Source organism: Salvelinus alpinus, chromosome 1, assembly GCF_045679555.1.
Source record: "Salvelinus alpinus chromosome 1, SLU_Salpinus.1, whole genome shotgun sequence".
In the NCBI taxonomy this organism is placed as follows: Eukaryota; Metazoa; Chordata; class Actinopteri; order Salmoniformes; family Salmonidae; genus Salvelinus; species Salvelinus alpinus.
The window spans coordinates 80,248,241-80,275,455 of NC_092086.1; the positions used below are offsets into that span (position 1 = coordinate 80,248,241).

The 27,215-nt window shown below is 42.4% G+C and overlaps 1 protein-coding gene across 2 annotated transcripts in view; it reads left to right on the plus strand.

The window, feature by feature from the left end:
* ddx10 (DEAD (Asp-Glu-Ala-Asp) box polypeptide 10) overlaps nucleotides 1-27,215 on the plus strand; it is a 62,371-nt gene that overhangs the window by 16,743 nt on the left and 18,413 nt on the right. For both annotated transcript variants that reach the window (XM_071327641.1, XM_071327645.1), the window contains exons 12-16: nucleotides 4-92; nucleotides 451-811; nucleotides 16,373-16,492; nucleotides 17,163-17,333; nucleotides 25,549-25,605. In XM_071327641.1, coding sequence (XP_071183742.1) covers nucleotides 4-92; nucleotides 451-811; nucleotides 16,373-16,492; nucleotides 17,163-17,333; nucleotides 25,549-25,605 — 798 coding nt within the window. The remainder of the gene's footprint in view (nucleotides 1-3; nucleotides 93-450; nucleotides 812-16,372; nucleotides 16,493-17,162; nucleotides 17,334-25,548; nucleotides 25,606-27,215) is intronic.

Sequence of the window (27,215 nt, forward strand, 5' to 3'; positions counted from 1 at the left end):
CAGTGTTTCGTCTCCTACCTGCGCTCCGTCTACCTCATGAAAAACAAAGACGTCTTTGATGTGTTCCAGCTCAAGCTCCAGGAGTATGCAGCGTGAGTAAGAGGGAAACAGGCCATTTTGACCACTAATCTGTCTCTAGCGGTGGAGCGTTTTCCTTAGATCTACTCTAATTGTTTAGGGCTTCCCGATCCTGAAAGAATGTCAACCAGGCCACAATATGCCTGTTTGTTGTGCATGTGAGGGGACTTGGACATCATTATCCACAAGGCCTTAACAGAGAATATGGTGTGGGGCATCATTAGAAGAAGCTGTGTCATCCCCTCATTCAGGCATAGAGTAGCTTAGCTTTAGCCATTGCTAGCTATTTTAGCCTTTTTGGACCATGATGAACCAAACATTTCAGATAAAGTCCAACTTGATGTCATTCTTCCCTTTTGGTACTTTTGCTAGTTCTCTGGGCCTCGCTGTTGCTCCAAGGGTGCGTTTTCTCAACAAAGTCCAGAAGCAGGGAGCAGACCCTGGGCAGAGCGGCGGGCCGGGAGATGTGGCCCAGTATGAGGAGGAGAAGGAACTAAAGAGCTTCAAGGCTCAGCTCAGAGGAGACGGGCGCAAGTCCGAAGCTCAAGAATCCCAAAGCTCAGATGAGGAAGATGATGAGGAGGAGGACGTGGAAAAGTTACAGCCCGGTCCTAAGGGTCTCATCTTCGGGGCAGATGAAACCGAGGAGGATGAAGATATGAGGGACTTGGACCTGCTCACAGTGAAGAGAAAAGATGTCTTCAGCCTGGAGGAAGTTGACCAGGATGATGAGGTGAGGTGCTCCTGCCTGTTGTGGTGCCAGTTCTGTGGACACCAGTGTCTCTTAATTCTGGACCTGGGGACCCAAAGGGGTGCATGTTTTTGCCATGGCTCTACACACCTGATTCCACTAATCAACTCATCAAACCTTTTGATTAGTGGAATCAGGTGTGTAGTGCTCGGGCAAAAAAACAAAATATGAATCCCTTTGGATTTCCAGGACCATGGTTAGGAAACACTGGTGTACACTTAACACATTACTCAAGTTGCATTTACTTATTTAAAGGTCCAATGCAGCAGTTTTTATCTCAATATTAAATCATTTCTGGCTAACAGATTGCTGCGATTTGTTTTCAATTAAAATGGTCAAAGAGAAACAAATATAGCTTCTTAGCAAAGAGCAACTTCTCAAGCAAGACGGTTGCTAGGACTGTCTAGGAGTAGTCTGAGTAGGGAGGGGGAAACTGAAAACTAGCTCTTATTGGCAGATGTTTGGAACTCTTTCTTATTGATCTATTAACTAATTTACTGCCTGGTGATGTCAGGCAAAAACTCCATCCCACCAAAACTGTGAAATTTCAGATGGTCTTTTCAAACAACACTTACACTAAAAGTGCATTATCATTTTCATAATTTCACAGTATTACGACTTAGACTGTATATATCCACACTTCGATCTCATGAAAATCATGTTTTTGACTGCACTGTGCCTTTAATATTTTTTGCTTCATACAATTACTCCATGTTGTTCTCCATAGTATATATAAACCCTCCATAGATGTTAAACAAGCCATTTGGGCTTTTGTTCGACTTTGATGTGTGCTGTGTGAGCTTTTCTGCCTAATTTTGGGAAAGCAGCAGCGTCTGTGTATGTGAACAATGCAAAAGGTAGAATTAGCATGCCCAAATAAGTGAGCAACCAAAATCAATGCTGTCGGAGCTCAGTCAGGAGCCACACTGCCAACAGAGACATATTCGTCTCTACAGTCAAGCACAACAAGCATCTGTTTACAGTCACGGCCAATTTCAGGTAGGAAAATGGTTCTGGAAACTGCCAAAATTGCGGAAACCCAGATGGCTATATACATGCATAGCCTAGGTGCACATTGTTTACATGCATTTGTAGTCTACAGTTGGACAAGCGGTTCAGTTCCATCTCCAACCATCTGTTTTCTACTGAGTTGCCAACTTGCAATGCCTTTGTCTCATATACAGTCATGACCGGAATTACTGGCACCCTTGATAAAGATGAGCAAAAGAAGACTATAAAAAATGTAAATATAATCCTGCGCTTTAGCCTGGCTTTGCTCTGTGTTTCTGTAGAGTTCACTTTGTTTGTTTCTATAAAAGTTGGGAACAACATGTTCCAGGCGCCTCAATCACTCCACGCATACCTGGCAGTGGATGATACTCATCGATGTCAGATTTAATTTGGGGCAGATGGTTCCTCTCTGCTGGAGAGAGAACCTCTAAATCACTGTTGGCGCCCAGTTCCCACCTACGTGTACGTTCCTTAACAGGGGATGTAGATGCTGAAGTGGTAACCTCATCACAGTAATAACGCTGGTTTGGGTGATGAGCTTCTAATCCAATTCAATGGCTGAGACAAAGCTGTCTGTTGCACTCGTCTTTATTGTTAAGTGAGGAGTAGGCAGCTACAACTCTTAAACCCCTACACAAGTGCACACTACTAGTGTGACTCAGTGTAAACTTTCTGCTCCTTTCTCTGGAATTGGTGTCAACTGATTCGAAATAGGTCCTTCCAAGCTTTTTCTCGCTTATATTTAGTTGCTGTGCACCTTGGGGCAAACAAATTGGGCTAGCTCCCATGTGAAGTAGAAAATAAAACATCCTAGTTTTCCCGTAGAAAAGACCGCTGTAGGGTAGAAACGGTTTGGAGAAGAAGTGTTTGAACAGAGGTCAGGGTGAGTTTAGCCAGCTCAGGCTAGCTATTTCATTGACTCCTCTGCAGTGGGCTAAGAATATGCTGTAGGTGGCCGGGGTCACATCTACTGTGCCTTCAGCTGGAGTGTGTGAGGCTGCGGAGTGCTGGCTTTCCATCTAGTCCGACATGATTCACTGTCTTTAAATGGGGTGAGAATCCTTTTTTTTTGCCCTTCAAAACATTATGAACACCTTCCTAATATTGAGTTGCAGCCCCCCTCTTTGCCCTCAGAACAGCCTCCGTTTGTCAGAGGATAGACTCTACAAGGTGTTGAACGTGTTCTACAGGGATGCTGGCCCGTGTTGACTCCAATGCTTCCCACGGTTGTGTCAAGTTGCCTTGGATGGCCTTTGGGTGGTGTACCGTTCTTGATACACACGGGAAACTGTTGAGCGTGGAAAAACCCAGCAGGCTTGCAGTTCTTTTTTTGGAATTTTACCCCCCTTTTCCCCCCCAATTTTGTGATATCCAATTGTTAGTAGTTACTATCTTGTCTCATCGCTACAACTCCCGTATGGACTCGGGAGAGACGAAGGTTGGAAGCCGTGCGTCCTCCGAAACACAACCCAACCAAGCCGCACTGCTTCTTAACACAGCGCGCATCCAACCCGGAAGCCATCCGCACCAATGTGTCGGAGGAAACACCGTGCACCTAGCGACCTGGTCAGTGCGCACTGTGCCCGGCCCGCCACAGGAGTCGCTGGTGCGTGATGAGACAAAGATATCCCTACCGGCCAAACCCTCCCTAACCCGGACAACGCTAGGCCAATTGTGCGTCGCCCCATGGACCGCCGGCCGCGACCGGGAGTGTCTCTGGGGCACAGCTAGCACTGCGATGCAATGCCTTAGACCACTGCGCCACCTTGCAGTTCTTGACACAACTGGTACGCCTGGCACCTACTACCAAACCCTGTTCAAAGACACTTAAATCTTTTGTCTTGCCCATTCCCCATCTGAATGGCACACACACAATCCATGTCTCAATTGTCTCTAGGCTTAAAAATCCTTCTTTAAACCTTCTCCTCCCCTTCATCTACAGGGCTTGAAGTGGATTTAACAAGTGACATCAATAAGGGCTTATATCATTCACCTGGTCAGTCTATATCATGGAGCGAGCAGGTGTTAATGTTTTGTACACTGTCTATTGACTGAAATGGCCACCTTTACGTTAGATCATTAACAGTCAAATGTATTTTTGGGCCATTTTATATGAAATTAATGGTTTATAATATAGGGATTTCTTGACCTGAATAAGTTAACGTTCCACATAGGAGTTAATGAATATCGAAGAGACTGGGAAAATTTCAGAGTTAACACAAACTCTGAGAAAGACCATATACTTTACCCCCAGCATGTGACAGTAATTAAGTTGTGCCACTGTCACGATCGCTGTCTGGACTCTATGGCTGGGAATGCTTTTATCGCCTTCTCTATAGAGATCCGGATGACCTCACCCCAGCTTTTCAATCCGGGCTGGCAGGGTCTGTTCCGCTCTGTTACCACTGAGATTGTCATTGTACCTGGTGAAACAGAAAGCCCCCTCACTACTGTCTTCTGGACTGATCCTGTCCTAGAGGGGTTGGGAAGCTCCTTCAAGTAGAGGTGTTTCAATAGTTATTGGTTGAATTGACGTTGTCACTTGACACGTTTTAAAGCTGCAATATGACGCTTTTTGGGCGACCTGACCAAATTGACATGGAAATGTTTCATATCTGTCATTTACCATTGAAAGCAAGTCTAAGAAGCGGTAGATATGTTCTATATGTGCTATTTCTATGCTCCCAGGTCTTAAGTTTTGTTTTTGCGTCTTTTACTTTCAGTTTTGTTCTACAGCTTCAAACAGCTGAAAATAATATCTTTTTGGTTTGGATAAGATATTTCACAGCGGTTTACATGGTACAATGATTCTCTACACTATAGTTGCTTGTTTTGTCACACAAACTAAAATTAGGAGAACAATTAGAATTTTAGCAACCAGGAAATGGAGTGATTCCTGCATAGTGCATCTTTTAAAAGATAAATAATGTAAATGACTCGAATGTCTGCGATCTTCTGGCACAAGGTATAGAGCATATTCATATGCTACTAATTTATGCCTTAAAGGGGAAGTTTGCTTTTTTACAACTAAATCTCTCTTTTACATGTAAATGGCATGTTATAGATGGTCCAGACACCTTTTTTTTTTGTGATTTCACTTTCACTTGTTTTTCAGAGACTTACCCCAACCAGCAATTCACTTCCTCAACCTTTGTGCATTATGGCGGTTCTGAGAAAACACGAACACATGCTCCAACAACACCCAAATAAGTCCTTTAGAAACAGAAACCTTCTCAGTATAGTGATGCAGGTCTTAGATGCTGTGCACATGAAATTGTCATTCCGAAATGTATTCCAATTTGTGCAACTCAACCCGTTTCCTCTATACAGCTGTTCCATTCTCCGTGTAGCCTGCTGCTAAAATGGACGGAGAGGTATTGCTCTAGTTGCAACAAAATGGAATATACAGTACATTCGGAAAGTATTCAGACCCCTTCACATTTTTCCACATTTTGTTACGTTACAGCCTTATTCTAAAATGATTTATTTTTATAATCTTCATCAATCTACAAACAATACCCCATAATGACAAAGTGAAAACAGGTTTTTAGAATTTTTTTCAAATGTATTAAAAATTTAAAACATACTTTATTTACATAAGAATTCAGACCGTTTGCTATGAGACTCGAAATTGAGCTACGGTGTATCCTGTTTCCATTGATCATCCTTGAGATGTTTCTACAACCTGATTGGGGTCCAGCTGTGGTAAATTCAATTGATTGGACATGATATGGAAAGGCACACCTGTCTATATAAGATCCCACAGTTGACAGTGCATGTCAGAGCAAAAATCAAGCCATGAGGTCGAAGGAATTGTTCATAGAGCTGTGAGACAGGATTGTGTGGAAGCACAGATCTGGGGAAGGGCAAAAACCATTTCTGCAGCATTGAAGGTCCCTAAGAACACAGTGACCTCCATCATTCTTAAATGGAAGAAGTTTGGCACCAGCAAGACTCTTACTAGAGCTGGCTGGCCAAACTGAGCAATTGGAGGAGAAGGGCCTTGGTCAGGGAGGTGACCAAGAACCTGATGGTCACTCTGAAAGAGCTCCAGAGTTCCTCTGTGGTGATAGGAGAACCTTCCAGAAGGACAACCATCTCTGCAACACTCCACCAATCAGGCCTTTATGGTAGAGTGGCCAGATGAAAGCCACTCCTCAGTAAAAGGCACATGACAGCCCACTTGGAGTTTGCAAAAAGGCACCTAAAAGACTCTCGGACCATGAGAAACAAGATTCTCTTGTCTGATGAAGCCAAGATTGAACTCTTTGGCCTGAATGCCAAGCGTCACGTCTGGAGGAAACCTGGCACCATCCCTACGGTGAAGCATGGTGTTTTTCAGCGGCAGGGACTGGAGCGAAGGTTCACCTTCCAACAGGACAACGACCCTAAGCATACAGCCAAGACAACGAAGAAGTGGCTTTGGGTCTGAATGTCCTTGAGTGGCCCAGCCAGAGCCTGGACTTGAACCTGATCGAACTTCTCTGGAGATGGCTGTGCAGCGAAGCTCTCCATCCAAAATGACAGATCTTGAGAGAATCTGCAGAGAAGAATGGGAGAAACTCCCCAAATACAGGTGAGCCAAGCTTGTAGCGTCATACCCAAGAAGACTTGAGGCTGTAATCGCCACCAAAGGTGCCTCAACAAATTACTGAGTAAAGGGTCTGAATGCTAGTGTATGTGTAAATGTGCAAACATTTCTAAGAATCTGTTTTTGCTTTTTTCGTTATGGGGTATTTTGTGTAGATTGATGGGGGGGGGAACTATTTAATCCGTATTTGAATAAAAGCTGTAACGTAACAAAGTGGAAAAAATGAAGGGGCCTGAATACTTTCCGAATGCACTGTAACGTTGTGGATATACACCGTATTTCATTTGTATAATATCAAAAGACCTGCATCACTATACTGAGAGATTTTCATTTCTTAAAGGACGTATTTGGGTGTTTTTGGAGCCTTTTGTTCATGTTTTTTCAGAGCCCACATTCTACACAACGAGGGTGAGGAAGTGAATTGCTGATTAGGGTATGTTTCTCAAAAACAAGAGAAATGGCTAAAAAAGTGTTAAGTCCCTTCTATAACACCCCATTTACATAAAGAAAATAAAAATGTTGTAAAGAAAAATGTAAAATTCTCCTTTAACTAAAAACATTAGGGTCAATCAGTGTTTTTTTTTTTGTCCGTTCTGTCATCGGATAACGTAATATGAATAATTTTGGGGGGAATCACTAAACGTTAATAAGGCTTCCCGTTAATGCCATCGTTAATCTTTAGCTTCGGTCTTTGAGGTGGTGCTAGCCGTTCATAACAACACATCCCTCATTCCCAGGAGATGTCCTTTAAAATGCAGCTTTGTTAGGATGAGATTGATTGAAGCAATCGTGAGAGCAGCCCGCAATAACAATCTCATGAGAGAACAGGAGCCTGTCGACAGTCCTCTGTGTCAAATGACACCTTTCATTGGGAACGCAATGCACCGCAATTCCATTATCCTAATTGCATCCTTGTCGTCCCCCTCACCCTCATTTTGAAGAGACTGTTGAAACTGTTTCATGACAAAAAACAAATCCATTGGACATCCCCTTAAGGTTAAGGCCTGTCGTACAGATGGTATGCTTACAGCTTATGATATAATAGGAAATGCTACAATGTCATCTCTTTTTCAAGTCCTATTGATGTTTTTTCAGACACTATAACTTAATTTATTCCTACTATAGAAGTTTTATATACACTATATATACAAAAGTATGTGGACACCCCTATTTCAGCCGCTTTTATTGTTGACAGGTGTATTACATTTGAGCACACAGCCATGCAATCTCCAGAGACAAACATTGGCAGTAGAGTGGCCTTACTGAAGGGCTCAGTGACTTTCAAAGTGGCACCGTCATAGGATGCCAACTTTCCAACAAGTCAGTTTGTCAAATTGATTGCAACACTCACTACCAAGTTCCAAACTGCCTCTGGAAGAAATGTCAGCACCAGATCTGTTCATCTGGATCTTCATGAAATGGGTTTCCATGGCTCAGCAGCTACTTAGCAGCTCACTTAGGCTTGTGAGCAGGCTCACAAGCCTAAGATCACCATCCGCAATCCCAAGCATTGGCTGGTGTGGTGTAAAGCTCGCCGCCATTGAACTCTGGAGCAATGGAAATACGTTCTCTTGAGTGATGAATCACGCTTCACCATCTGGCAGTCCGACTGACGAATCTGGGTTTGGTGGATGCCAGGAGAGCGCTACCTGCCCGAATGCATAGTGCCAACTGTAAAGTTTGGTGGAGGAATTATGGTCTGTGGCTGTTTTTCATGGTTCCGGCTAGGCCCCTTAGTTCCAGTGAAGGGAAATCTTAACTGTACACCATAGAATGATGTTCTAGACGATTCTGTGCTTCCAACAGTTTGGGGAAGGCCCTTTCCTGTTTCAGCATGACAATGCCCCTGTGCACAAAGCAAGGTCCATACATAAATGGTTTGTCAAGATTGAAGTGGAAGAGCTTGACTGGCCTGTACAGAGCCCTGACCGCAACCCCATCAAACACCTTTGGGATGAATTGGAATGCCGACTGCAAACCAGGCCTAATTACCCAACATCAGTGCCCGACCTCACTAATGCTCGTGGCTGAATCAAGTCCCAGCAGCAATGTTTCAAAATCTCGTGGAAAGCCTTCCCAGAAGAGTGGAGGCTGTTATAGTAGCAAAGGGGGGACCAACTCCATATTAATGCCCATGATTTTAGAATGAGATGTTTGGGGGTGTCCACATATGTTTGTGGTGTACCTTGACTATCGACCTTAGGTGCCTTAAGGCTGGTTGGTGCATGCTGTGTTTTGTTTTCCGAGTAAGTGCTGTGGAGTTATTACTGTCAATTTGGCAAATGTGATGAAATAGTTTGACACTGAGCCTCAGGGAACTTTTTTTCTATTCAGAGGAATGTTAGTTAGATTAGGTTGCACCTCAGTTGTGTTAGTTCATTGCTGTCTTCCTCTCCGTTACTTTTAAATCTATACTGAACAAAAATATAAACGTAACAATTTCAAAGATTTTACTGAGTTACAGTTCATAGATGGAAATCAGTCAATTGAAATACTCATTATTCCCTAAGTGATGGCGCAGCCATGGGTGAGCTTGGGAGGTCTTAGGCCCATCCACTTGGGAGCCATGTCAACCCACTGGGAACCAGACCCAGCCAATCAGAATGACTTTTCCCCACGAAAGGGCTTTAATAAAGACAGATATCCTCCTCAGTCCCCCCCATCCCCAGACGATCCCACAGGTGAAGAAGCAGGATGTGGAGGTCCTGGGCTGGCGTGGTTGTGAGGCCGGTTGGATGTACTGCCAAATTTTCTGAACGGCATTGGACGTGGCTTATGGTAGAGAAACTAACATTCAATTCTCTGGCAACAGCAGTATTGAACATTGCTGTCCACATTTTAGTAGCATTTATTGCCCCCAGCACAAGGTGCACCTGTGTAATGATCATGCTGTTTAATCAGCTTCTTTATATGCCACACCTGTTAGGTGTATGTATTATTTTGGCTAAGGAGAAATGCTCACTAACCGGGTTGTAAACAAATTTGTGCATAAACAAAAATAGAGAAATAAGCTTTTTGTGCGCATGGAATATTTTTGGGATCTTTTATGTCAGATCATGAAAAATGGGACCAACACTTCAGTATACTAATGGGTAAAAGGAATAATTCAAACGATCAGACTATAGAGACTCCATCCATTGCATAATGCTAAGTCCCCCTGTTGACAGTGGTATTTGATCCGGCCTATTGATTGAAGGATTGTTTGGTTAATTGATTGATGAGCGTCTGATTCACACTCTAGTTGATTCATTTGCCCTCAGCCATTCATGTCAGAATGGGCAGCCTCGGCTGACAGGGAGAGGAATGCTCCTCAACGCACAACTGTCCAGTGATGAAACAAGCAATAAATCACCCCTCTGCGAGATTTAACTTACCCTCTGCTTATGATATACTGTGTGTCTAAGCATCACATTTCATTATGAGTCTTGTGGTTTCACCTGAATCATTGTTGAAGTTTGTTTGTTTGATGTCCTTGCCTAACGAAATTGCTAAATACGTACAAACATGCTAATGATTTTTTTTAACTAAGATTTTGTTCAACTTTGAAACGTAGGACCTTTTTAGATTAGCGAGTTCCTTCGCTGCGAAAACAGCTTGCCGACTAGCTGCTAAGCTCACATATCGCAAATTTCCATTGTCGCTCCCATTCAAGAAGCCAACCTGCCAGCTACCTAACCTTGAGAACATTTTAACATTTAAGATAAGAGCAACATGCACTGGGAAGTCCAAAGGTTGAGGAGAGCAAAGCAAATTGGTAAGACATGCTCTTAAATCGGGATAAAAATGTCTGAAATATAGATGGGGTAAGAATTGACTCTGTGGCCCCCCCCCCCCCCCCATCTCCTTAAGTCTTTTCAAATGCATACAGAAAGCCATGTGCCTTTGTGCAAACTGCTGGTATTGGATTACTCCTCAGTTTTTTTCCTCAATAATTTATTTTTCGGCGGGCCCATAATTTCCCCATAAATGCAGTGCAATAACTTCACACCCAATGATATTTAATTGATTCAGAATCGCGGCGAGACTCTGCCTCCTGTGGGAAACGCTTATTAAACTGGGAGGGTTAGGAAATGAGGTCCTGAGGTGAGAATCCCAACGCCGGCGCCTTCCAATTAGATTCTCAGTGGGGAGATAGAAACTGGGGGAGGAGGGGGGAGTGACATTTGCTGATTTCGTTTTTGACAAGGGAGGTGGGACGGTGTACAGGGGGGTTGTTGTCTTGTTCTGCTAATGCTGTGCTGACCTCATTATGTTTATGAAGTGAATTTTGCAACAGGTTGCATGTTGAAGTCTAATTCAGTAGTTTGCTGAATGAATGAACCTTCCCCCCCAAACATCTTTTCCTCTGCCACACATTATTGCATTGCTCCAGTAGTCTGCTAGTGTCCGTTGTTGTGCAGAGAAGTTCATTTTGTTCAGACCACTTGATGTGTCTTTTGAATAGGGCTCTCGAAATTCATGGCACTACCTTCTGATGGCAGACTCTGGGTTTGTCAGCAGAACAAACTATAGAAACGCAATGGTTTGCGGTCCTTTTTTTCTGAGATGACTCTAAAAAGAACCTTCGATAGATGAATAGTGTGAGTCATAGAAATATAATTAATAGAGCTGGCTTGGAAGTGCTAACCCTGGCAATTTGACTGGGAAACTCATGGGTACACTCGCAATGGCTGCCTGGTATTGTGATGAAATGATTTTCATGCTAATTTGGAATGTTCTATCAACTAATGCTGGATTGCCATGGTAATGTAGGATGTTCATTCAAATTATGCTAACTGATGTGGTTCGTGCAATGGAATGTATTTGTTTTTGTAATGTCAGTTGAGTTGACTCAACTGATTGAAGGGTACAATTACTGCTTTTAGTTCCTGGCATGCGTACACTCAAAATGGCTGCCAGTCCACCCATTATCGCGTCATTGACTTGAGTTGGGACGTCCGTTCTATTAATTCTTTCATTCTATTTCTATTGAGAAAATAAACAATTCTCCTTCATTTGGTTGGGGGAAATCTAATGTCTTTCGGTATGACAAAGCACCCCAGCATAATAGCCAACAATTTCATGGGCTGTTTTTTAAATTTTAACTGCCACATGTTTTTTAATCACGTTTTTCTCTCTAACAAAAGGTCACATCAGTTATTCCTAATTGAAGATGGCGATCAATGTCCCCAAGGGAGGAATAACATCATTTATTGAACCATAAAATGCACCACCTTTCCAATTGGACCCCAAATACATCAATATATGGTTTAGTGAGAACGCCTACATAAATTGTGTGGTAGAAATTCTAAAAGCCGGTCATTGAGGCAGCGCCTTGTAGCCCTAGGTCATTCTGAAGTGAAAAATAGTTTCTTAATAATCTGCCATGCAATATTTATCTTCTGAGTGCCAGCTCAGCAGTCTAGTGCTGGTTAGTCAAGTCATATTCCAAGGGCTTGTTTGATTAAGACCCTAGGCAAAGTGCTCTCTATCGCTCTGGATATGGAGCACATTGTTTGGGATGTGTCAAGGAAAGTTGATTTACCCTCCTGCTTTGACTACATCGACAACATCGTTTGTTCGTACGGAGTCATTCCTAGGGGATAATCACTGTCGCGAAACGCCAATTCGGGACTGAAAGATGTTCATCAGATTCCCTTTGTTTATGTTATGCCTAGTGTCCTTGTCAACTGCTTAACCAGAGATCTAAATCTGGGCAAACATTGGAACGCTATAAAGCCTACAGGTTGTATTTAGGCCAGATTCTAATTAGAGGAGCAATTGAAATTGTGTTAATTTCTTGAATAATAATGAACGAGTTGAGGCACTAACCTTTCATTGAGTTTTATTATTTTCCGGAGCCCAGAGTTAATTATCCCTTTTATACCATGGCTATAATTTAACACATTTGCAGCTAGAAATGTTTTCAACGTCCACTGAAGTAGCTAGCAAGTTTAATAGTGACAGTAGTTGCCTTGGTAACCAAACACGACTTATTAGTTTTAAAGTTAATTTCCTGCAATTCTACACAATTTTCCATGATTCGTGCCATGGGGAGGAGAGAAAATGTAGCAATTTTATAGCTAATTTCTTGCAATTCTACATATTTTTCCATGATTCATGTCATGTTAATATATCTGAGCGTGACTAACAAAATCACAAGGGTTCCTGAATGGGGGCCCCTGGAGGTCAGGGCCCCTGTGCACACATTCGGGCATGATGGCAGGCTAGAATAACTTAACAATCAAATCATCTTTTTGCTGACATGGCTAATTGAGCTACTGTCAGGGACTGACATAACAAGAGAAACTGCTGATGCACAATCAAATATGGCACCTTGTGTAGTCTACTATTCTAACTCTCAACAGGAAGTTAAGATCCCGACTGACGGATAATTATTTATCTACAGTGCGTTCTTTTTCCACATTTTGTTACGTTACAGCATTATTCTAAAATGGATTCAATGTTGTTGTTTTTTATCAACCTACACACAATACCTCATAATGACAAAGTGTGAACAGGTTTTTAGAAATATTTGCACATGTATTAAAGATTAAAAACACTTATTTACATAAGTATTCAGACCCTTTGCTATGAGACTCAAATTGAACTCTGGTGCATCCTGTTTCCATTGATCATACTTGATGTTCCTACAACTTGATTGGAGTCCACCTGTGGTAAATTCAATTGATTGGACATGATTTGGAAAGGCACACACCTGTCTATAAGTTCCCACAGTTGACATTGCATGTCAGAGCAAAAACCAAGACATGAGGTCGAAGGAATTGTCCTTAGAGCTGCGAGACAGAATTATGTAGAGGCACAGATCTGGGGATGGGTATCTAACGTTTCTACAGCATTGAAGGTCCCCAAGAACACAGTGGCCTCCATCATTCTTAAGTGGAAGAAGTTTTGCACCACCAAGACTAGAGCTGGCAGCCCGGCCAAACTGAGCAATCTGGGAAGAAGGGCCTTGTTCAGGGAGGTGAACAAGAACCTGATGGTCACTTTGACAGCGCTCCAGAGTTCCTCTGTGCAGATGTGTGTCCTTCTGGAAGGTTCTCCCATCTCTGCAGCACTCCATCAATCAGGCCTTTATTGCAGAGTGGCCAGATGGAAGCCACTCCTCAGTAAAAGGCACATGACAGCCCGCTTGGAGTTTGCCAAAAGGAACCTAAAGGACTCTCTGGTCTGATGAAACCAAGATTGAACTCGTTGGCCTGAATGCCAAGCGTCACATCTGGAGGAAACCTCTCACAATCCCTACGGTGAAGCATGGTGGTGGCAGAATCATGCTGTGGGATGTTTTTCAGCGGCAGGGCCTGGGAGACTAGTCAGGATCAAGGGAAAGATGAATGGAGCAAAGTACAGATATCCTTGATGAAAACCTGTTCCAGAGCTCTCAGACCTCAGACTGGGGCGAAGGTTCACCTTCCAACAGGACAACGACCCTAAGCACACAGCCAAGACAACACAGGAGCGGCTTCGGTACAGGTCTCTGAATGTCCTTGATTGGCCCAGCCAGCGCCTGGATTTGAACCCGATCGATCATCTCTGGAAAGACCTGAAAATAGTTGTGCAGCGACACCCACCACCCAACCTGACAGAGTTTGAGAGGATCTGCAGAGGAGAATGTGAGAAACTCCCCAAATACAGGTGTGCCAAGCTTGTAGCATCATACTCAAGAAGACTTGAGTCTGTAATCGCTGTCAACGGTGCTTCAACAAAGTACTGAGTAAAGGGTCTGAAGACTTATGTAAATGTAATATTTCAGTTGTATTTTTTTATACATTTGCTAAAAATTCAATTGTGTATAGATTGAGGGGGGGAGACAATTGAATCTGTTTTATAATAAGGCTGTGTCTGAATGCTTTCCGAATGCACTGTCTATACAGTACCAGTCAAGTTTGGACACCTATTTTTACTATTTTCTACATTGTAGAATAATAGTGAAGACATCAAAACTATGAAGTCATGTTGTAACAAAGTGTTCAACAAATCAAAATATATTTTAGATTCTTCAAAGTAGCCACCCTTTGCCTTGATGACAGATTTGCACACTCTTGGCATTCTCTCAACCAACTTCATGAGGTAGTCACCTGGAATGCTTTTCCAACAGTCCTGAAGGAGTTTCCACATATGCAGCATATGATAGTCCCACTAAGGGCAAACCAGATGGGATGGTGTATTTCTGCAGAATGCTGTGGTAGCCATGCTGGTTAAGTGTGCCTTGAATTCTAAATAAATCGCAGACCGTGTCACCAGCAAAGCACCATCACGCTACCATCTCCATGCTTCACGGTGGGAACCACACATGCAGAGATCATCCATTCCCCTACTCTGCGTCTCACAAAGACACAGCGTTTGGAACCAAAAATCTCAAATTTGGACTCATCAGACAAAAGAACAGATTTCCACCGGTCTAATGTCCATTGCTTGTGTTTCTTGGCTCAAGCAAGTCTCTTCTTATTGGTGGCCTTTAGTAGTGGTTTCTTTGCAGCAATTCGACCATGAACGCCTGATTCATGCAGTCTCCTCTTAACAGTTGATGTTGAGATGTGTCTGGTACTTGAACTCTGAAGGATTTATTTGGGCTGCAATCTGAGGTGCAGTTATTTGACGGTTTTTGAGGCTGGTAATTCTAATGAACGTATCCTCTGCAGCAGCGGTAACTCTGTCTTCCTTTCCTGTGGCGGTCCTCATGAGCCAATTCTATCCTAGCGCTTGATGGTTTTTGTGACTGCACTTGAAGAAACGTTCAAATTTCTGACATTCATGTGTTAAAGTAACTGTTTGTCTTTGCTTATTTGAGCTGTTCTTGCCATAATATGGACTTGGTATTTTACCAAATAGGGCTATCTTCTGTATACCAACCCTTCCTTGTCACAGCACAACTGATTGGCTCAAACATTAAGAAGTAAAGAAATTCAAAAAAATTACTTTTAACAAGGCACACCTGTTAATTGAAATGCATTCCAGGTGACTACCTCATGAAGCTGGTTGAGAGAATGCCAAGTGTGCAAAGCTGTCAAGGCAAAGGGTGGCTACTTTGAAGAATCTAAAATATATTTAGATTTGTTTAACACTTTTTTGGTTACTACATGATTCCATATATTTTATTTCATAGTTTGTTCTACTTTGTAGGATAATAGACATTGTTAAAAAAAATAAAAAATAAACCTTGAATGAGGTGTCAACTTTTGACTCATACTGTATATACTTTTTTTACTCTGACATGTCCGAGACTCACTTTGAGAGAGTAGGCTGCTGCTGTAGTGTACCACTGATCTGCGTCTTGATTCCTACCTCAGAAGATAGGCCAGTTGCCCTGTAAATTGTTTGACATCATTTGTTAAGAATTAAACTATTTACTACCAATAGAGATGGCAAAACTGCACTCTGTCAGGGGCTGGGAAATGCATTTTGTTGCACAGTTAGGCAAAAAAATCCACTGAGGCAATGTGTGGACAGTCCTAGTGGCTCTCTGTAAAGATGCTTAGTTTGTCTTGGTCAGCATTCCTGAGTCTCCCGTCTTAACCTGCTGACATAATGGCAAAGTTGTCTAGCTACCTGTAGCCAGGAGTAGCAGGGACCGACTGTTTCAGGCAGGGAATTCAACATGATCAATTTTATGAGGTGTTACATTAGCAGTTAAATTGTTGTTAGGTTTATTTAAGCAATAAGGCCCGATGGGCGGTGGTATATAACCAGTATACCACGGCTAAGGGCTGTGTCCAGGCACTCTGCGTTGCGTCGTGGATAAGAAGAGCCCTTAGCACTGGTATATTGGCCGTATATCACAAACCCATTGTCCCTTATTGCTATTATAAAGTGGTTACCAACGTAATTATTGCAGTAAAAATGTGTTTTTGTCATAGGCCAATCAGCATTCAGGGCTCAAACCACCCAGTTTATAAATGTAAATATATGCAGCATTGTTATCATTTCCTCTCTCATTACAGGAAACTGACAGTAACACCATTAAGAAAACGGAAAAAGAGACCAAGTTCAAAGAGGCCAAGAAAGTCCTGAAGAGAAACTTCCAAGTCAACACCAAATTAGTCTTCACTGAAGAGGGACAGGTTTGTACAAACATTGATCTACATTCCATTTTATTTTGAGTCAGATCCAGTGATACAATTTTTTTGGCTTCAGGCTCTGCATCAGCTAAATGAGAGAACCAGTTTGTTTTACGGGCAATTCCACGCTAACAGATTTACGCTTAGATTTTTCACTTTAAAATATCTGCCAAACAAAAACCATGGATTTTAAAGTTAAAGTACGGTAAAATCTTCCTCAGTTTTATTCTGTTACCAATCTTTGTATCTGTACAGTTCTTCCTATAAATGTGTTTTTGTAAAATTCTGTGGAACATAAAAAGTAGTCCTTGTGCCTAGAGTTTTGTTAAACTTTGAAATCAATGGTTTTTCTTTGGTATACATTTTAAAGTTACAATTCTGAGTCTCAGCGTAATTCCTTTACCATTACTAACATCATTCAGAGAAAATTAGATGACACCTGTGATGTTTAGTTGTGTTGGCTGCATTGATGCACAGCCAGCTGCAAATGTAATTAAGGAGACTAAAACGTGTGTGTATGTGTGTTGTATGCCCGCTTTTATGAGTGCGTTTGTGTGTTGGTAAATGTTTTTGTGTCTGCATATGTGTTGATTCCTATCCAGCTGAAAATGAGATGGCACTATTGCAGTGTTGTGATTTAACTCTGTGTTGGTCTATGCCCCTCGCTCTCCAGATGGTGCAGCAGTGGCCCCCGCTCCAGAGGACGGCCGTGCCAGCCACAGAGGGGGAGGAGGATGACTGCACGTCGGGCATCAATGTGGAGGAGGCCAGAGCGAGGCTGCGCCGAGAGGACCAGGAGTTTGACAAGCTGGAGTACAGACGTAAAGTCAAAGAGAAACACAGGGTAAGACTGTAGTACAATCATTAAGTTAAACAAACACACAGGTGAAGACTGCCGCACAGCTGTCAAAGGTCAGCCCCCAAAAAAATGCATCACATCAAGCAGAAAAAGCAGGCAAGACTGTAGACAGAAGCAAAAACACAGGGTAAGACTGTAGTTCAGTCACAGTGTCAAACGGTTGCTTCACTAGCCTATACAGCAGCCTCGGGCAGGAGAAGGTTAGTTGATTATTCCCCTGCATCATTTGATCCTAATGGTGATCCTCCTGCACTGAAGAGGGGGGAGGGGGCTTGACAATGAAGTAGTACAAACTGCATAATCATAATGTACATGACATAATATATTCCTGTATTGTTACTGCTGCAAGGTCCCTTCTGGTACCTTGGCACCTGGTTGGATGTTTATACGAATCGCTGTCAACGGAGCCAGTTAAATGCTCTAACTTAATCTCCCCACTCTGCACCCAGCAGGTACTGTATGAAAAATAAATGTCACAGCTGTGACACGTGCACGCTCACACATACGCATATACACATTCACACACACACACATATATATATATATATATATACACACACACACACACGCCCTGAGGTTATAACCTCAGTGATTGAGGACAGGCATGGGCCAGATGGGTCTCTGGAATGACTTGAAGCAGCTGTTGGAGCTGCACAGTATCAGTGGGGACCAGATGAAAGGGAAGGCAAGACCAAGCATTCAATGTGCTTCGAAATGGGCTCTGCACATTAAATTCAATAACCTGTTAGATTAGGGCAGAAAAACTTATCAGAAACTAGGTGGTCTTTATAGGCCTTGTATTGGGCTTATATATATATCTCAATAAACATGATTGATATCTAATTGCCTTTTTAAGCCTTTATGTATAACAAGGTCAAAATGTAAGCGATTTAAAAAAAATAAAAAAAAATAAGTCTCAGTTCTAACTGCAGTAAAAGCTAAAGAATGTGGGCTAGTACAGTACTGGAGTGTTCTAGATTTGCCCAGAGGAGAAGGCAAGCCTGTCGTGCTGCACCCGTCCCTCCCACTCCAGGTTCTATTTTTAATCTCATATATAGTATATCGCAGGTTGAAACCCAAATGAAAATAACAGACATGTCTGAGTCTGGCACACAGCTTGGGAGCCCACAGGCAGACGGGGAGATTAGGTTCAGTTAATATTTTCGAGAGCGAGCTTCGTTTCTCCACTAAAATAACTGCAGAAAGTTTGCTCAGCTTATCTGATTTGCAGAGAAAGTACTTTCCTTGCCAGTGGATAAATATTGACTGCTGGGATAAATATTGACTGCTGGATGCTATTGTCTCACCCGCTCGTTGCTACCTTTTTATTTTATGAGATTATCTTATGATTTGATTGGAAGTAGTAATGACTGGCCTTTGAAAGGCATGTGGTGAGTATTGATGAGGGAATATATACATTGCACAATTTGTAGAAAACTCATATAGAACAGAATTAAGTCATTTTAGCAGTGTAGTCAATGTCAGGGTTTTCTTTTTCACACTTATGCTATACAATTACCTTCTACTCAATTAACCCAAAGCTAAATAACCCACTAGTATTTCACTTAACTAGCAACGGTTACAGTTCATCAAAACCTGATGAGGAATTGAAAAATGTTATGGTTGAGAGGGATGAAGCAGAAGGAATGGCAAATAAGTCTGGCTGCACAACCGATTGGCAAACGTATAAATAATGTGATTACACTGAATAAAAGACGAAGCTACACTTAAAAAAAAAAAGACATAAAGAATGATAGTAAAAAGCTTTGGAGCACCTTAAATGAAATTCTGGGAAAAATGCAAACTCCGTTCCATCATTCATTGAATCAGATTCATTACAAAACCCACTGATACTACTTAAACTATTTTTTAATTGGCAAGATTAGCGAACTTATGCATGACATGCCAGCAACTAACACTGACACTACACATCCAAGTATATCTGACCAAATTATGAAAGACAAGAATAATAATTTTGAATTCCGTAAAGTGAGTGTGGAAGAGGAAGTTTTTTTGTTGTCTTTCAACAATGACAAGCCACCGGGGTCTGATGACTTGGATGGAAAATGACTGAGGATAATAGCAGACGATATTGCCACTCCTATTTGCCATGTCTTCAATTTAAGCCTACTAGAAAGTGTGTGCCCTCAGGCCTGGAGGAAGCAAAAGTCATTCCTCTACCTAAGAATAGTAAAGTCCCCTTTACTGGCTCAAATAGCCGACCAATCAACCTGTTACCAACCCGTAGTAAAGTTTTGGAAAAAATTGTTTGACCAGATACAATGCTATTTTACAGTAAACAAATTGACAACAGACTTTCAGCACGCTTATAAGGAAGGACATTCAAAAAGCACAGCACTTACACAAATGACTGATTACTTGAGAGATTTATGATAAAAAGATTGGCACCCCCTGCTATATTGTGGATAAAGAGTTGCCTGTCTAACATGTCACAGATGGTGTTCTTTATTGGATGCCTCTCAAACATAATCCAGGTAGAATCAGGAATTCTCCAGGGCAGCTGTCTAGGCCCCTTACTTTTTCAATCTTTACTCATGACATGCCACTGGTTTTGAGTAAACTACCCAACTGAGGCCTGTCCTCTTTCCTGTCTACGAAAACATTAACAGTAGCTAGGTTTCCATCATATAGCCGACAGATTTTCATTTGAATATTCTGAAATGAACATAAAGAAAATGTGCACATTTTCCCACCAGTGGTGTTTCTCCACCATTCGGACTTGTTGCGGATCAAAGTCAGTGCGTGATGACATAGTGCACTCAATGTACGTTTTTGCTTAAGTTTTCATGTACCAAATAAAAATCTAAAGTTCAATGTGTTTCCATCGCATTTTCAACTCTACCGATAGTTTTGTCACAAACTGTTGAGTTAAATAGAAGTGTACCTACTCTGGTTTTGGCACATGCACAGATACAGTGCGAGTAGGCTAGTCTACATGATTATTATGGATAAGAGCGATAATATTTGTTTTTGTCAAACGGCAGTCAAGCATCAATCATCATGTCACCAGAGTAAGACCCTCTATTTATTGGGAAGGAGCATCAAGATCACAGTGCACTCTCCCCACCCTGTGAAGTTCATCATAACTTATTTCATCTGTAGCCTAATAAACTGCATGGTCTCCCGAGTCCTCCCACGGTGACAACACCATGTCATAGCATGACTCCAAGTTTACTTCGATATGATGGTTATTATATCAATATGTGCGCATAAAGGTGTTTGTACCACCATTTCTCACATGCTTAATTTTACAGACACAAAAAGATCCCACTGTGTCGAACGAACAAATTCTGTCGCCATTTATTAAATTGTGCCGAAGCTACCTGTTTCCACCATCTGTCGGGATTTAAAAAAATATATACATTATGACATTACTCAAACTGTGGATGAAAATGTGGTTAATGTCAAGCATGCATTAGCTCTGCTGAAGTGTTGTGTAGGTGAGCCACCTCCCCCGTAAAGGGCGGCCCTCGAGTGGCTCATCTCATTGTCTCGACAATTAAGTTATGCAGCAGGCACTCCCCCCGCACGTCTATTAGGCATGGCTGTTGTGATTAACGCCTTGTCCCGTTCATTTGTCGTGCTCGCCGAGCATTGCCAAGAATGGTTGTTGTGATGACGGCTGACGCGTGAAGGGAAAAACAGACACTTTAAAAATCCATTTAAATTTCTGTGCAGCGCGCTGCCTCCGACACTCAGACGCGTGTCCAGAAATCAATTAGCAGCATTCACCAACATGAATCATTCCTGGCTGGCTGGCGTGCTAAATATCCCTCATGTAGCTAACGCTCTCTCTGGCTGTACTAAGGCCCTACTCAAACACTGTTGTGATCATTTTAGTTTGACGTTCTAATGGAACTTTCCCCCTATACTTCTACAGTAGAGAGCCACCCGCTCTGGACCACTGTAGCTACTGTAACTGCACACAGCATGCTGACTGAGGGACCGGAGGCATGCTGACAGACTGCCAACTAGATGGGCAGTTACTAGTCTGGTGGCCGTGGCCCATACTAATGGAGGGCGGCACAGTGGGGAAAATGTATTACTCTCCCCAGACCGTCTTAATAGATCCATAACGTATTGGTTAGTCACGACTCCCTCTGGTGCTCGCTCTCTCTTCTCCCACTTCCTTTCTTATGCTTTTGCTATCGCTCTCCCTACACCACTTTTCTGCATCGTTTGGAGGCCGGGCCAGGGTAGATTCCCATATTTTCATTCGGTCACGGCCCTGTGCTCCTCGCTAGCTCTGTAAAATGCTTTAGAAACCCTCCCCCCTGTTCATACCTTGTGGCCTGAAAACCAATGAGAGCCAGGTGAAAACCAATGAGAGCCAGGTGAAAACCAATGAGAGCCAGGTGAAAACCAATGAGAGCCAGGTGAAAACCAATGAGAGCCAGGTGAAAACCAATGAGAGCCAGGTGAAAACCAATGAGAGCCAGGTGAAAACCAATGAGTGCCAGGTTCTAGCCTTCCTCCCATATCAGGGACAAATGAGGAGGGAGTGGATGGCAGCCATTCCCCTCCTCCCCACCACACACACACACCCACTAGTGGCGGCCGGTGCTGTTTAAGATTAGGGAGGACCATTCTTTTTGTTGCTTGGCCTTATTTCCGGGGTAGGATGTCATTGTAAAATAATTTGTCCTTCACTGACTTGCCTAGTTAAATAAAGGATAAATAAAAAATATATTACAGCGTATTGGATGACTGTCATTCATATTCCATTCACCCAGCTCAATGTAACATTGATAGATTTAGGCTACTACATGATACTAGAATTAGCCCTATACCCATCATAAGGTTGCTACAACCTAGTCTACAAATGAAAGTTGATAACGTAGGTGCACAGGTCAAGAGACAAATTGGAGTAATCAAGGTGTCAGACAGTGACTCATTCAATACCGCCTTGCACACTCTTGCCTGCATCTAGCTGATCTAGGGTGTAATCATTAGTCCAAACAGCAGTTGCAAACAAGTTTCTATTAGACAAATTCAGCTATGTGTATCCCTGTTTCATTCCATTTGCTTCCTTTTCAGAAATGTTTTTCAACATTATCGGCAGAATGAATACACCCTTGATCCCCTGCACACACAGTTCACTTTCACAGCAGCCACATACAAACAGCTTCATCACTTTGCTCGTTGTATAATTCCTTCTCGCATCTACACGCTCTCCTCTCACCTTTTACCTTCGCTTGTGGACTTCAGTGCACAACACAACAGCTGTCTGTGACCAGGTGAAAAAACACTTTACAGGCCAAGCCATCATACCATAACCGCTAACCGCTACACCCCTTTGTTGTTTAGGCTTGCCATAACAAGGGGGTTGAATAGTTATTGACTCGAGACGTTTCAGCTTTTCATTTTTTATTCATTTGTAAACATTTCGAAAAACATGATTACACTTTGTCATTATGGGGTATTGCGTGTAGACCAGTGACAAAAAAATTCAAGGGGTATGAATACTTTCTGAAGGCTTTGTAGCTTGCTGGACATTTGTATTTTTTTTGCATTTCTTATGCTAATAGACTTTAAAAAGGGATGCCAGCTGTTGTTTGCTGAATATTAATTACAGCAGCCAATAGAACTCACGGGTAGTTTGAAAGAACAGGGAACACGCGATGATGGTAGGCTATAGCAGTTATTTGTTCAGATCTATAACCACTCAATCTTCGTGAAGAGAAGTGAAAGCCGTCTGCATCTTAATCTAGTCCTATATTATTCAAGCATGTCATTACAATGATGAAGATGAAGACAACAAAACATATTTAATTTAGAATGAAGCAACAGTAGAGAGAAAGGTAGGCTAATACGCACATCTCATAACATTAAGGGAAATGTTATGGAAGGTGCATATATTTATTTATTAGGTATACCATCTAATACCAGGTCGGACATCTCCTTTGCCTCCAGAACAGCCTGAATTTTTCGGGGCTTGGAAACATTGCTCAAATGATATCAAGGGACCTAACGTGTGCCAGGAAAACATTCCCCAAACCATTACACCACCGCCACCAGCCTGTACCATTGATATCAGGCAGGATGGTGCTATGGACTCAAGCTGCTTACGCCTAATCCTGACTAACATCAGCATGATGCAACAGGAACCAGTATTCGTTGGACCAGGCAATGTTTTTCCACTCAAGTGTCCAGTGTTGGTGATCACGTGCCCACTCGAGCCGCTTCTTGTTTTGAGCTGATAGGAGTGGAAAACATTGTAGGCAGCATGTCTTGCACCAGTATTGCATGGTTTGAACGAGGTGCGTAATTCCAGTACATATCCAGTCCACACTCAAAGATTAGCCTACTGGAGCTTGTTTCATTTATTTATACAAGAGAGTATATCTACATCGATGGGCTTTTATGTTTTTCTGTTGTGCGTATTGTGCGGTAGCCTATACAGTATCATAGTGATAGGTTTGGATTTCTGAACTTTAAATGTTATTAATCATTAGTTGTAATAGAGAGCTGAGGGGTGCCGTAGCCGAAGGGCTATACCAGAGGTTAATGGTTTTCTGTAGGAGGAAAGTATATGGTGGGGGCAATTAATGTACAGAGTGTAGGGAAAGCAATCACATGGGGCAGGCATTGATAAGAGGAGTGAGCCATGGATTAGTGATGAAAGGGTTCGAGGTCAGGTCATCCAACTACCTCATCCCCATACTGTATTTATTTATTTATTTTGCTCCTTTGCACCCCAGTATCTCTACTTGCACATTCATCTTCTGCACATCTACCACGCCAGTGTTTAATTGCTATATCGTAATTACCTCGCCACTATTGGCCTATTTTATTGCCTTACCTCCCTTATCTTACCTCATTTGCACACACTGTATATATACTAGTTTTTTCCCCCCTACTGTATTATTGACTGTATGTTTGTTTATTCCATGTGTAATGCTGTGTTGTATGTGTCAAACTGCTTTGCTTTATCTTGGCCAGCCAGGTCACAGTTGTAAATGAGAACTTGTTCTCAACTAGCCTACCTGGTTAAATAAAGGTTAAATAAAATGTAAAAAAAATAAAGTCACGGTAAGGGAGAAAAGAGTTTATGTCCCGTATCACTTAGTTTCCTGCCCAGCAATAAAGATACAATGTTTGTTCAGATGTGTAGGGGGAGACTCGGCCTAGGAGAAATGGTTAAATATCAGTGCTTGTGTGAACAATGTCTTTGTCTAATGCAGCTGTATTGATCCTCTGGGAAGAATAAACTTAGTTTGAGCTTTCATAGTGTCCATAGAGTTTTTACTCTGAAAATTAGAACCTAACAATAGTCTATGTATTGGATAATGGCAAAATCATTTGGCCTTGGGCTCATAAAATGTATTTAATGTATGGCTCTTAACATGTATTTTAATTTATGGCTCATCAGACTTTCATTTTAATGCCGATCAAAGCTCTAATCAAATCTATATGCTTTAGAATGACACTTCCGGTTTGGGCGGGAAATACTGGATTACTTACTTATTCTCTGGATGGAACATTTTGTAAAATACCGGGAAAATATTCACCTCTAATACACACACACACACGCACATTCTAATGCAAACTGTGGTTTTCACTGAGTGACATTTGGAGCAGAAATTAAGAACTCATGAATCAGCTGCTGACATTTCCTAATGCATTCTCCCGCCGCATATAAATAGGCTTCTGTTTTCACACACTATCATTATTTTTCCCCTCTGGCGAGGCTTTCACTCCTGTGTCAAGTCGTTTACTGTGGTCAGTTCTCCCTGAATATGCCGTGTTGGCCAAATTATAATGTTGGAGGTCTGCTTTATTTTGGACTGTGTTTTGCAAGTCAGCCATTTTGTTTAGATTTGTTTGGTGTTTTTTTCCCACCTGATGGATGTGGCTGCCTCTCGATACTCTATTGCGACCTGTCTAACCTCCACTCCTCTGTCTGCTCTCTTTCCTCCCATCCCCTCTCTTCTATGACCCATGGAAAATGTCCTAGCTTAGAGGCAGTAATCAGAGAATCTTATCATAAAAAAAAGCTACATAGAACAAAAAAGAGAAAGCATATCGTCTCATGGAATCTCTAACAATCTAATGAAATACAGCCATTTCACCCCAAAACAACCTGCCCTGAAAGGCATGGATTGTCAGAGATATACGACACCTAAATCTGGTCAGACTGACATTGCTCTAAACTCTTTCTCCCTCTTCTCTCCCACAGGAGAAGAGACTGAAGGAGAACGCTGCCAGAAGAGAAGCCAGCAAGCAGTACGCCGAGGTAAGTCTCTCTCCTCCATTTTACATTAGAATTTCTCCCCCCAACCCCCCTCTTAAAAAGCATATCCATCACATCCTGAATGGGTTTGACTCCAGTCACTAGCTCCCCTTCACTAGCGTTACGTTAAACCGTGGCTGTTTAAAGTGATACTTCTGTCAGGATGCTGCCATTGAACTCCAGTCTAGCTTCAAAAGGAGAGGCAGTCTCTAAAAGTGAGGGCCACACTCTTCCCCCTCGTCTTTGTAACAAAGGCAGAAGGAGCATTCTCTCTTCTTCAGCCAATGTCAGACGAAGAACACGGAGTCCCCGGATGCCGATGTAGCACTTAGCTTTTAGATTGGAACAGAATTCATTGAGGAGAGAATGGGACAAGCACAATGGTACTTTACAGGGTCATTAATGTCAGCCCCTCTAGTGAGTCATGTGAAGTGTTATCTTCACAAAAGGGGACATGCTTTTCTGCAGACAAATACCAAACGCTCCATAGAGCTTCTCTATCGCCAGCTGAATTGGCTCCACTCCTGCCACGTGAGGATGAGACAGAGAGTAGTGCCTTGTCTTACGTAAGACCCCGGTCACAAAGCATCTGGGGTGTCTTCAGCAGAGGCGAGTGCCTCTTCCTCTCCGTGTAATATTAAATCCCCCTCTTCTCAGCTTGTGTCAGTCTGCCCGCCTGCTGAATTCGTCTTGCGTAATGTGGAAATGAAAATTCTTGTCTTCAACCTCAGCATAATTACCATGCCAGCACTCTTTCTTTCTCTCCTGTCAATCAAACACACCCAGTGTCATTACATTAATGCTGGCTTGCAGTGATAGATACTCCGGAGGTGTTAGGGCAACATTTCTCTAATCCCCCTTCCGGCAGCTCTTCTGATGCCTCCTATCACTCTGGTGTATAGCCTACCTCACGTCTCCTGCTCTGTTTAGCCCTCCTATTTGTCCTGTTCAGTGACGCGGGAGACTAATAAGGGGAAAATGAATGCAACATCTGAATGCGGCGTCATGGGTGGGATTATCATACACATCCTATCCCCCCTGATCTCGTTCGACGCTGACTCCACTCCTACACCATAGACTTCCTATTGAGTTAAATCAGACATTGATGAATACTTCACAATTATCCCGCATTTCATTGGGTTCAGAATCCACGTTTCCCATCTTTCTTTAAAGATGCACTGTGTAGGAATAGCTCCGGTATTTCCTGGTTGCTAAAATTCTAATATTTCGCCTAATATCAGTTTGTGACAAAACAAGCAACGATTGTGTCGCGCAGTGTTCACCAATCGGTCGATCTCTAAGCCATTCCTAGTCGCTCACCAAAAGTTTCTGTAAAAAAAATACAGTAAAGCCTTGCGTTCCTATTTTTTATTTTTTTATTTTGCACTGTTGGTGGTAGGTGCACTTGATTCAGCAGCCCTAGCGCCGGGAAGGCAGGGTGTTCCCATTTTGAAGCACTTCATGTGTGCAGGGTGTTCCCATTTTGAAGCACTTCATGTGTACAGGGTGTTCCCATTTTGAAGCACTTCATGTGTACAGGGTTTTCCCATTTTGAAGCACTTCATGTGTGCAGGGTGTTCCCATTTTGAAGCACTTCATGTGTACAGGGTGTT